The sequence below is a fragment of the Suricata suricatta genome, chromosome 11 (assembly GCF_006229205.1).
Source record: "Suricata suricatta isolate VVHF042 chromosome 11, meerkat_22Aug2017_6uvM2_HiC, whole genome shotgun sequence".
Taxonomy (NCBI): domain Eukaryota; kingdom Metazoa; phylum Chordata; class Mammalia; order Carnivora; family Herpestidae; genus Suricata; species Suricata suricatta.
The window spans coordinates 59,700,711-59,713,013 of NC_043710.1; the positions used below are offsets into that span (position 1 = coordinate 59,700,711).

Genomic DNA, 12,303 nt, shown 5'->3' on the forward strand with positions numbered 1-12,303 from the left:
GGTCTGAAATAGCCTCTTCCAAGCTGCTGGGGCCAACTGAAAGCAAATGAACCAGAATAATCACAAGAAACCCCCACATGGCCTTTTAGTCTGTACGGTGCTCTGAGATTGTAGAATCACACTAAGTAGAAAATACCCAGAGGTTGGGATGCTGAGTTTCTGGCCTGCTGATTTCCTAATCCGTACTGTACACTAGAAAGTCCCTTAGTATAAATGCAAAAACACATTTGGATTAGGCCAGCTGTTAGGCTATCGTCAGAAAGAAAGGGTCGACTGTTTCTTTTTTCATTTCTCTATGTTTTTAATCTCTCCTACTAACCCCCTGAGATTAGGAAGATTAGGAAGAATCAACCTATCTTCCAGGAGGGAAAGTAGGGCACATCGTGATTATATTTATCCAACGTAACACAACAGAAAGCTAAAGGCTAATTCTAGGACTAACAGAAGGACTGAAGTGGTCCTCATCATCCCACTGCCTTATTTTATAAATAGGGGAGTGTAAGGCCCTGAGACATCAAGTAACCTGCGTAGGGATACACAGAGGTCAAAGACAAATAGGGGCTAAAACCTTGGTCTCTTCCTTCTCAGCTAAGAAATGTCCCACAGGATCAGGCCACTCCTCTTTACAGTTTTGACTGTGCAGCACTTGGGGAAAAAAAACCCTATTAATTAAGACTGAATCTATTATCGACCCACAGAGACAGAGGGCGTTGGGGCAAGGTGGCTCTGTGAGGGTTATTATGAGAATCAGGGGAGAAGGTATGTTGACAGAAGGGAACTCAACCTCCCTCCCTTGGATAAGTGTCCTTTCTAACACATGAAACTGGATGGCTCTCCTTGTCCATTTCCAGTGAGGGGGACTTCATGACTTTGCTGGTAACTCATCCTACTATTGAATTGCTAGAAAATTCTTTCTTCCATATGCTTTCTCCCCTGCAATTGCTGTCAGATGGCAATTAGTTTTATTTACATTAGTTCATTTAAATTAATTAAGATGGAACAACTGGAGATATGTACTCACTCCTTAGACCACATGCGCAGTTTTATGCCTACCCTGCAGGCCTCCTAGACGGGACAGCTGATATGCTAGTGGCCTGTGGCCTGGGTAACGCGCAGCCGCCACCGCCCCAACCTGACTTCCCACCAGGGCTGCATGGAGCCCCTGGATGCCAGAGCCTTACCTCCATCGTTGTCTTTGCTGTCACCACAGGCAGTTTCCATGGATGTGTCACAGCCTGCTCCTCTCCAGCCCAGCTGGCAGACACAGTGCCACCCGTTCAGGTCCAAGGTACATCTGCCATTGCCATTGCACAAGCCAGGGCAACCCTCTGCAAGGCAAAGCACACAGCTCGAGGTCTGATCGTCCGCAGCCACCTGCGGTCACACACACTCACGCTCTTCCTGCCTGCTTGGAAAATGCTCTCACATCCACCAGTAAGTGCATCAATGCCCTCGGCACCCAGGGAAGATGGGACCACTAGGGACGGCCACCTTGCTGAGAGGGCTGCTGAGATGCAGAGGTGAAAGGACTTGCGAAGGCTGCCCGGTTAGGCAGTGGCACAGTTGGAAAGTGCTGGGGGCAGGTCTGAAACTCACACCTTCTGCATCTGAAATCCTCCCTTTCAAAAGCAATCAGGATTCCCCAGGGTGAGTCAGTGGATGTGAGCCTGTCAGAATGCGAGCAGTGGGAACTTTTGCCTGATCCATGCTCCATGTTCACTCTTGTGTGTGTTTCCTGTTTGTGGGGGCTGTTTGGAATGAAGCAATCACCCCCCCCCCCCGCCCCAGTATACTCCTCATGTTCCCTCAGCACTGCTGGGTCTCATTCTAAAAGGGCTCTGTTTTCAGCACTGGTTACTGGGCCAATCATACTGGGCCCTAGGCTCTTCATTTATTTTGTCCTATTGTGTCCTAAACTGTCTTTGCTTTGAGGAAGAGTCCTCAGGTCTCTTTCTTTCCATCTTATCGATAGCCCCTAAGAAAAGGGTTCGGCATGCGTAAGAGCCCCGATGACTGCCATGAAGACAGACTAAGTAGGGCCGTCTGTGTTTGCAAACGCAGGTACGGGCAGGCTGCCCTTCCCTAATGCAGTTCATCTGTACATCTGTGTACCTGTCTGTCATTTATTAAGCACCTTCTCTGGGCTAGCCCTGGAGGTACAGAGATGAATAAGACCTAGTTCTTATTCTTGAGGAGCATGCAGCCTATCAAAGGAGACAGATTTGTATAAGCAAAATATTTCACTGCTAAGTGCCCTCAGGGAGATGTACAAAATATGGCCACAGGAGTGGCCATCTGTCTGAGGGAACCTCAGTGATTTCATCACGAAGGGTCAGGCAATGTTTAGACTCTGCCTTTGTTCTGCGTTGCCCACGAAATAAGGTGGGGAGTTATTCCTTGTCGGGTAGATTTACAGGTTTTTTATTACCACCTTTTGAAACCCTTCTGAGTTTGGGGCCCAGGAAACGATGTCTGAGAATCTGCTAAGTTACATGGTTCACTTCAGCTTCTATTTTACCACTTGGTTTTCATTCAGCTCCTCATTTTAACATCCACCAGCTCCTTTCTCAGAGCGGCTATCAAAAAAGTTTTTGCTGGCATGCCTTCTGTGTTTTCTCTCGGTCTCAGGGAAAGGTATGGACGTGAAAGTCATCTATAAAACTTAATTCATTACTATGAGCAGCAGACCGCTACAAATATGGCTACCAACCGAATTTTCTGCCACGGAATAACTGAAAATTGGCCCATTATTCTTAAATGGGACAAATGTGAAAGTAGCTGTTCAGTACAAGACATAGGCCAAGGCACAGGCTCACTGAATGACCCATCAATTAGAATATAAAACTTTAGTGTTTCAAGGACTTCTGGTAGTTGACTTTTATTACAAAGTAAAAGAAAGGAGCACGTTCCTTGTATTTGAAATGCTCAAACAGCAATCAATCAATCTAGCCATCGTGTTTGTCATACGAAGGAAGCAACACTTATTGACTGTGCACTCCAAGCCTAGCAGGATGCTCTGGGAAGCTTAGAAGCAAGTGAGGACTATGTGGTCTCTGCACAGCGGAAGCCTGTTGGGAAAGGCGGGCCACCGGCATGGTCACCCCGAAAGTGACTGAGAAAGCAGTTGTAAAAGCGCAGGAGCGGGGCTGGGACATGCAGGTGATTACCAGGCATCCTGGCAGCCAACACCAGCCACCCTTCCCTGTCAAAACCGTTACAGACTCCCTCTTTAGTCCTGTTTAAATGTTTATCCATCCAGCTGGGACTGCCTTACAATTGAGCCTCATTTGTATTCGAAATTAGTCCTGGAGGAAGGAAGTAAAGATCAATTGTTTAGAATGGTAGTGGACAGCTTTCTCTTGCTCCAAGATGTAGCCTCCTATGAGATGCAAAGAACACCTCTTGTATGAAAGCAGAAGCCTGGAAGCCCTATCCGTCTGGTTCCGCCACTCCATGGCTTTTATGACCCAGGCACCTTATTTAATTTCTTTGAGCCCCAGCCTACTTATAAAATGGGATTTTTCAGGGGATTAAATCAGATAATGTATACAAGATGCACAGAGTCTGACATACAGCTTGAACTCAATATCTGAGTCTTCTACTGACCTTTTTTGCCTTCTATTTTGAGAGGGCATACAGTATCATAAGTTGTACCCATAATCTCACATAGGGCGCATGGAAAGGCAACCCAGAAACCTGAGGCACGTTTCTAGATCAGAGTCAGCCAAGTTTTTCTGTAAAGGTTCAGATAATAAATATTTTAGGCTTGTGAGTGAGCCACATGGTCTCTGTTGCAGTTAATCAAATCTACTATTGTAGCTGGAAAGCAGCCAGATGGAACTTATAAATGAACGACAGCTGTGTTGATAAAACTTTATTGATGAAAACAGGTGATGGGTCAGATTTGGCATGTGTGCTGTAGTTTGCCAACTCCTGGTTAGAGGCTTCAGGACAGTGATATGATGACACTTGCCATCTACTGAGGGTCTGCCATGGCTTGCCACTGTGCTAGACACTTCACATATACTATTTCAACTTTTTGTTATGTTTCTGGATCCTGATTTTCTATGACAGTTCCAATTTCACACCACTTAATCCTAAATTTTAAATTAAAACCATGTGCTGTAACACAGTGTGGACTTTGGGACTGGGCAGACTTCAGTTCAAATCCCCACGCTACCTTTTTACTAACTACCCGTGTGATGACTGGCAAATTATTTAACTCTCTATGCCTCAGTATTCTCATCTGTAAAATGGAGGTAAGATTTAATTCAAAGAGTTGTTGAGATTAATGATAATGTTATGTCAATTATTTAGCACAGTTATGGGTAACATGAGTAGGCATTCAATAAATGATAGCTGCTATTATTATTGATTTGTTTTAACATGGTAACAACTTCACTAAGAAATTCACAAACCAGAAATAACCCTTTGTATCAATTTTGGGTCAAGAGCCATGGTCCTCATAAATATAAGTCTTGCCAGAGAGAGTTGGGACAAGGCCAGCAATGTGGTCACGAGAGTTAACATGCACCTCAGCGGGAGGCAGTGAGATGGGTTCATGGCCACGAGTCTCAGCCCAGGCCCAGCACTTCATGCTTTCCTAGTGCTCTGACTTCCCTGGAAGCAAGTGTCCCAAGTATGTGTAAATTATTTATTTTGCAATTAATGCTTTTTCCCTCCATTGGACTATAAACACAATAAAGACAGCTTTGGACCTACTCCAGTGCCTGGCACACAGCATGTACTCGATGAGTATTTGTTGAAATGAATCAGTGAATAAGACAGGAGACCTAGGTTCTGGTACCTGCTGCCTAATTCATGGGATTTCTGGAAAGTTACTTTTCCTCTTTTGGCCTCAGTTTTCTTATCTATAAAATGAAGGTCCAGATGAGATGATGTGTTAGGTCCTTCCAGTGCAGCTGACCCAAAAGAGAGGGTCAAAGCAACTTTAATTTTGAGGATACTGTTCTTAATTTCAACAAACTCTCCTCATCACCTACTGGATGCCAGGCAGGTGTGTGTTAGTTCTGGGGCATAGAGGGATGCAACATATTGTCCTCTGCCCTCGATTATGTTATATTCTATTTACCTACACCTTACTTTATTCCAGGAAGGATTAAAAATGGGTCTCACCATGTCAAACAAAACTTCTCAAAGTGAATTTTGTACAATGCTAGTACTATGAGGGCCTCAGAAACAAGTTTCTGTGGTCGAATTTGGAAAATATTTTATCCTAGATTCTTATTCTATGAAGTCACACTGAATATTAATAAAATAAAGGCTCTGAGAAGTCTTACGGTAAAGAAACCTGCTTATTTATCAGAACATTCTCCAGTTTGATCTCAGAACACTTCCCCCCCAATTATAATTTATAATAACGTGGAATATTCCATCCCACAAACCCTCCTTGGGAACCCCTGCTCTAGTGAGCTCCCCTTAGCACCCGATGCCCAGGGCACACCTGCGCTGTGTGGAGACTGCCTTGAAGGGGCGGGTGTTCTCCAGGAGGGTAAGCTCTACACGGGAAATCAGAGGAACACAGGAACACTTTAAGTACAGTTAGTTTCTTCAAATGCACCAAGTTATACCCTGAGGGTCTGCACTGTCCTATCGGTCTCAGGGTTTCAGAGGGGCTTTGAGTACCTGTGGGTTAAATGAGGTTTGCTCTCAGCCAGCAGTTTGCTTCTGGAGTAATCACACCCCCATTAACCAGTAGGAGAAAGCCTCCTCTGGGGTGACTGGATGACTTTCTTAAAGCAATATGCCTCCTTACCCACCACTAAAGCTCATTAATTCCACAAGCCCTGAAACTCATCAATAATTCAGAGAACCCAACTGACATTAACAATCCCCTCTGGAAGGACTCACATCAGGCATTTGCTAGAGCCAAAATAATGTAATTTTAAGGTTTAGAGAAGGGCTAAGCTTTTCAAAAGAAAAGATGCCCTTTAAATGACAAGGGACCACTTTATCTTCAGCCTTCTGCTGAAGCCTGTGAAGAAGTTCCCCCCTGAAGCTAGCATCAGGTATGACAAGAAGACTTTCGGAATCCTTGAAGGTAGTTTTAAGTTACGTGGCAAACAGGCTATGTAACCTTCCTATCAGATATCAAAACATCCCATTTCTTTCTGGTTCTCCTTCTGGTCCCCTTGGCCTTCTTCATCTCCACAGTCACTTCCCTAGACACGGTCATCATCATCTCCCACCTGAATGACAGCAACAGTCTCCTAACTGGTCTGTTCTGTTTGTCCCCAAATATTCCCCCTCAACTCTGTTTCCCCAATAAGGCCAGATGAATCTTTCCAAATCACAAGTGTTATCAAGTCATTATCCTGCCTCTAAAAACCTTTAGGGGCGTTCTCCTATGCTTCTGCTAAGGTTCACAATGTTGGTCTACAAGGTGCTGCCTAAATCGGGGGGTCTCATTGCTAAGTGGCCACTGGAATTCACCTATCGTAACTCTCATCACACTTTGATGGAATCACTTGTTTTATTGGTGTCTTCTCTGCTAGGCAGCTGGCAGGACAAGGGTAGGAAGTATTTCTTTTGCATGGAATCCACATTTCCTGGTACTTAGGAGGATTCAACATATTCAGTAAGTGCGTGTTGTGTTTTTAGTCTCTACCAACACCACCTGGAAAACAGAGCAAAAGCCTGCTTGTCTTTCAAGTGCATGACACTCTGAGAGGCCCTGAGTTTGTGCTGTGCAGGTCTCTGAATTCTTCCCACCTCCCCGCCCCCCGGGATTAGTACGCAGTATACCAGAGAGTCAGCAGGATGGTGGCTTGGCTCAAACCTAGATTTTGGTAGAAAACATTTATCCTTTCAAGCAAGTTATGGTTTATTAGCCTAATCCAAATAAAGGTCTGATGATATTTTCTGAACTAAAGATCAGAACAGGTGGTTTGAGAGAGGATATATATCACTTCCTGGTGAGGCTGCCAGGTTGAAAGACATGGTTTGGAGGAAGAATATTGGAAATTATGGGACATTCTTGGTGAATGGTGACACAAGACAGAATGCTGGAAATATGGATCAGGTCAGGAAATTCAAAGTCCTGGCTCTGCCACTTACTAGAAACGTGACCCAGAGTGGGCCTCTCAACTTCCCCAACTTCAAAATCCTTTCCCAATAAAATGAGTACAATTACATCTGCTTCCTTAGAAAAATCCAAAGGGCTTGCTTAAGACTTGATGGGTATGAAAAAAATTCATAGTAGGAAAAAATTCTATCAAATAGATGGTAACATTACGAAATGTAATCCACAGTGAAGACTCCTCCGATAATTACGTGTGAAATGCCTATTTTAAGTAGGCTTACAGATACTGCTCTCTCTTGCTGGAATGACTGTATTCTCAGTTGAAGACCAGAATGTAAAACGCAAGGAATCCTGCTTCCCAACACCAGGCATGCATCTGATGGGCCCCAGTAACACCTTTGCCGTATTTGGCAAAGATATTCCAGTTGGAAAGTATTCAGGCATTTATGTTTCCCCCAAACCCTTTCCATACGTTTTTAAATGGCAGTTGCTATCTCTTATTACAAGCCAAGTTAGCTGTTTTCTTTACAATTTCAAAAATTAGCCTGGCTAATGAAGTCCTCCAAATTAAGGGTGAGAATAAGAACATAATGATAAAATAGTACAGCTAACATTTATTGAGCACCATCCCTGCCCATGTGCTGAGCACTGTACATTCATTATTGTACTTAATCCTCATGCCTACCCTATGAGGCAGATCCTGTTGTCAAGTTTATTTTAGAAGCACTCTCAAGTGAAGGGAGGTTAGGCAACTTGTCCAAGGTCACCCAGTTCGTCAACTGCTGGACTTGGGGTTCAGGCTCAGGCAGCGTGACACTGAGCACGTGTTCTGTGCCGGGTGACGTGTCAGAACTTGAGGGCCACAAGAGAATATGGCGGTATTTCTTCTCAGGGTGCCTGGAGTCCCTTTTAGGTACACACATAACTAATCTTTCTCAGACATAATTCTTAGAGTAGTAAGTCCCATTTGGAAAATTAGGCACTACCTAATTAATGAAGATGTTTCAAGTGGAATTACTTTGCCTGCAGGGAACGCCTCTCAAACATAAGACTTACCAAACTTGGACCTTCTCTGAAAAGAGAAAAAAAAACCCAACCAAAACAGACCATCCGCTCCCTGAGGTGAGGGGTCTGTCTCCCCATCTCTCTGGAGCCCGTCCCAGTATGGAGCACACAGCACTAGGACCAGTGGGGGTTCCACATGTGGCCATTGGTTGAATGAACATGACAACAGGAATGTAATGCACTTGTGAAATTTCTTAGCTTGCTCTGGGGCCTCTTCTTTTCTCAGGCCACTCACCCCAGTCCTCAGGATCTTAACGCCGATGGACCAGGGTCTGTTTAAGAGATGGCGAGGGTGACGTAAGATGGGGCAGAGAGAATGAACGGTGTGTGCGTGTATGGGGAGGGAAGGAGGACAGCACGACGGCGATGTCACAGACAGACCGAGCGCTTGAGGGGGAAGAATGACGCTCCAGGTTTATCAGCCACTGTGTGACCAAAAACCCACCCTCTGGGTAATGGATGCCGTGACAGAGCTGGGGATGTGGCAGCATCTAGACACCATGCTTATGAGGTGTATATACACTTCTTGCACACACATTTCTTTTCTTATGCTCATACACAAACACACACACGAAGACAATAGGAAAATAGAGGAAGGAAGACCATACCTTTAACTACCCTATCCAGATAGTGCGCTTGGGAAATAAAAGACAGGACATTTAAGGTAGGATCCAGGAAGTGCAGTACTGGCTGCCACATAACCATGCTGGGTGCCAAGGAGACACAGGGGTACGCACCCCATGTTTGGGGCAGACTTGCCACGGTGGTGAAAATAAAACCAAAGACAAGATGACAGGAGAAAGGAGGAGGGAGAGCAAGCACATTCTCCGGAAAGGGCCACAAGGAACTTCTACTCAGTCTACGATCCAGGAGTGTGGAAATGTGATCGTACATAAGAAGACATATGGGCAGGGGAGACAGGAGGAAGAGGAGGATGGGAAGCTGCAAAAGTGGCCATGCTCCTGCTCTGCCAGATTTGTTTCACTTTATGGAAAGCTAGCACTTGCCCCTTGTCTACCCAGAGCACACCCGGCCTCCTTTTGGGGGAAGCAGCTGTGTAAGAACCAGGGCACCCTGTCTGAGTGGAGGGGTTTCCAAGGAGCTGGAACTCAGAGCTGTGCAAAACTGGAATCATCTTTGATATGGGCTGGGGAAGTGGGTTGAGCCTTTGGTCAAATATACCACTAGATTATCTGTCTGCCATTCTTGAATTTTCCACGGACATGTGTGCCCACAGAGACTTGAATGCAGAGTGCTTGGTGTCCCAAGTAAGATGCATTTCTCCTCTGTGCGTCTTACACAGAATGTAAGGTGCATGTCGATGGATGCCGCTGTGAAAGCCAAGAAAAAGAAAAGAAAACCTGACCACTTCTCAGTGTTCATTAACTCAGAAGAACGATGCTGGCTTTGTTCTCCAGTGGAGAGGCTGCACCCGAGCACTGCTTACCGGCAATCTACGGCTTTGCTTCTCTTGTGAGGATGGGTGTCAAACAGTGCTCCGAGAGAAACCTCACGGTGCACGCATGTGGCTGCGCGTGGAGAAGCAGGGCAGCCCTCTTCGTTCCCAGCATCAGCTGGTAGTGTCATTTCATCTTCCCGACCTGGGCTGCAGTCATGGCCCTTTGGGGAGCTTCCCTCCCCGCCTCTCGTGACAGCTCCCCTCGGCGTGCTCCCACAGGGGCCAGATCGATGACCCTCTCTTGAAGGGCCTGATGCTTTTTGTCAGGCCAGCCTCCATCCTCAGCTGGACTTGACACGCAAATCCCAAGGACTCCAGGACTGGACTGCATGGTGGGGCCTTGTCTGGAGGCCCTGGGGTTCTATAAACTGTTGGAACATTCTTGCTCTCCTCACAAAACAATATAAATTTCATTTTTTCAGTCCTCTGGCTACGATAGACACCATTGTTGTTCAACATATATTTGCCTCAAAAGACTGGTAGATGAGAGGCTATGTTTTGACTTTAGGTGTCCATGTGGTCTCTGTTTCAAGATGAAAGATGCTTCTGGAAGGCTGCGTAGCCAAGTGGAAAATTGGGAAGAGGAGGGCCTGTGTGCTTCCCCTTCATTCATATAGATGCTGTGGAGTCCATGAGATCACAGGATACAAGAAAGGAAAGTGGGGGAGAATGGCTTATTAAGGCAAGAGCGAATAAACAAAGCTGTGAAATGCTGAACAACGCAAAGCAGGGCCAGCCCCCAAGTAACCCCGCCCAGGAAGCGTCTCTGGCGAAGATGAAGACTTTCTTGATTCTCAGTTCATCTGTCACACTTTGTCTCAGTCAAGCTCATTCATCTACTTTTTCAAAGTGACCTAAAATTTCTGAGACGTCACCTCCCATGGTGTCACATACGGCATCTGTGCGACCTCCTGGCTCAGGTGGTGTTCTCAGCTTTCAGATCTGCGGAGTTTTGCAGAGCATCACGAGCACAGACTGTTGTAATAACTGAATCCAGCAACGTGCAGGAGTTTCTCTCGTAGGGGCAGAAGGAGACACCAGCAGCAGGATCCAGGGAGCCACGTGGTCAGGCAGCATCCTGTGAGGAAGTTCTCCCACAAGGAAAACCTGCTCATCTCGAAACGTAAGGGTGACATCCTGGCTGTGGTGCTGAGTACAGATTATATCTACTCTGTCGGCTAATCTTCCCAAGCCTACGGGCTGACTTCAGAGACCTCTCTTCTAATGCCATTTCTTTCCTTATTATTATTATTATTACCATTTCATTTTTAGAACAATTTAGTAATAAAGATCCCTTTTAAAAGTCAGTGTGTTTCTAATATCTTTTAAAAATGCTTACTAATTTCTCTAGGACATGGGGTTAGGTGGGAGGAGGGGGGAGGTGCAGGAACAACAGTCACTGGAAATGACTGAGGCAGACTCAGGTTGCAGTCAGGGTTGTAGGTTTCAGGAGACAAAAGTGGGCATTCAAAACTTCAGATTCCGGCTCCACAAGTCACTCCGTCCTTTCATACACAGTGATCTTGAGGCACACCGTGAGTCCAAAGGCTGATAATGGTCAGTCAGTACCAAATCCAAAAGTTTTCTGGGAACAGAATAGAGCTTCCTTGTCTCTGGCTATTGAAAATGGAAAGGAGAGCTGGGATCTCTGAAGTCCAATGCCATTTATTTATAAAAGCCATCTGAAGGAGTCCATACTGTTGTTATGCTTCTATTATTTGAAAATCTTGGTACATGTGCCCTTGAATGTAACCACTTCATAATTTATGATTTTAAAATAGTAGCTTTCAGAAAAGAAGACACAAAGTCCATGAGTGGATGCTGGATTCAGGACTTCACTGAATTCCTTCATCTTTCTCCTCAGGACTTTGCGATGAAGATAATGACAGTTGAGTCATCTTTCCTCTTGGGCCATGCTTGTTATTATTATTTTTTAACACTGCACAAATGTTTCGTATGCTCCTTCTCCATTCCTGTCACTATGCAAGAAACTAGAGAGAGTGGTGGCGTATAGCTATTCATGATACAGACTCTGAGCCTGGGGCATGAGTCTGGGAGGTCTTAGATCTCTTTAGTACTTCTATGACCTCCAACATGCAAACTTCTCTCCTTGACTTGCTTGTACCAACATAAGTTTCCAAAAGTTTCTCTAAGGGCAATCCCAAGAAACCTCAGGGGCCCCCTAGCAAAGGCTATGAAGAACGTGGCATGAGGCTTTTCATTCTTATTCTCTGGGAGCCTCTGCTGACTATAATGGTTGTATTGTTGGTACACATTAGGCCAAACGAAACAAGGTTCATTATAGCAGGTGATGGTTAGGTGGTTATGATCATGTGAACTTCTTTAGATGTTTAACAAACCATCAAAGAGATGTTCTTGTTAGGATCTCAGATATATTAATCCCCTTCTCTCTTTGGATGAAGGATCGATGAGCAAGTGGCCAATGGCCCCCACCTGAGAGGGACTCACAAAGCCCATTAACCTCCTTCCAGTTTCCCACCCCATCACATGTGGGCTAAAATCTCCCAGAACCATCGACTCGTCAAGCTCTTGCTCTGATAACCTGGGGTAGAGGCCTGTCCGTTTTTTCTCATCCTTGCTAGCATCTGTCCCTTCAGGTCACGGGCCCTGTTGTGAGACAGCGCTTTCAAGGACAAGCACAGGCCTGTCATACAAGCTCTGACACCTTGAGGGCGTCCTGTAAGGTCTCAGTTAAGGAATGTCTGATTCCACACAA

General features: G+C 45.4%; 1 protein-coding gene across 1 annotated transcript in view; it reads right to left on the reverse strand.

Moving 5' to 3' along the window:
- TENM4 (teneurin transmembrane protein 4) overlaps positions 1-12,303 on the reverse strand; it is a 731,443-nt gene that overhangs the window by 107,397 nt on the left and 611,743 nt on the right. The window contains exon 16 of the mRNA XM_029957014.1: positions 1,182-1,328. Within this exon, the coding sequence (XP_029812874.1) occupies positions 1,182-1,328 (147 nt within the window). The remainder of the gene's footprint in view (positions 1-1,181; positions 1,329-12,303) is intronic.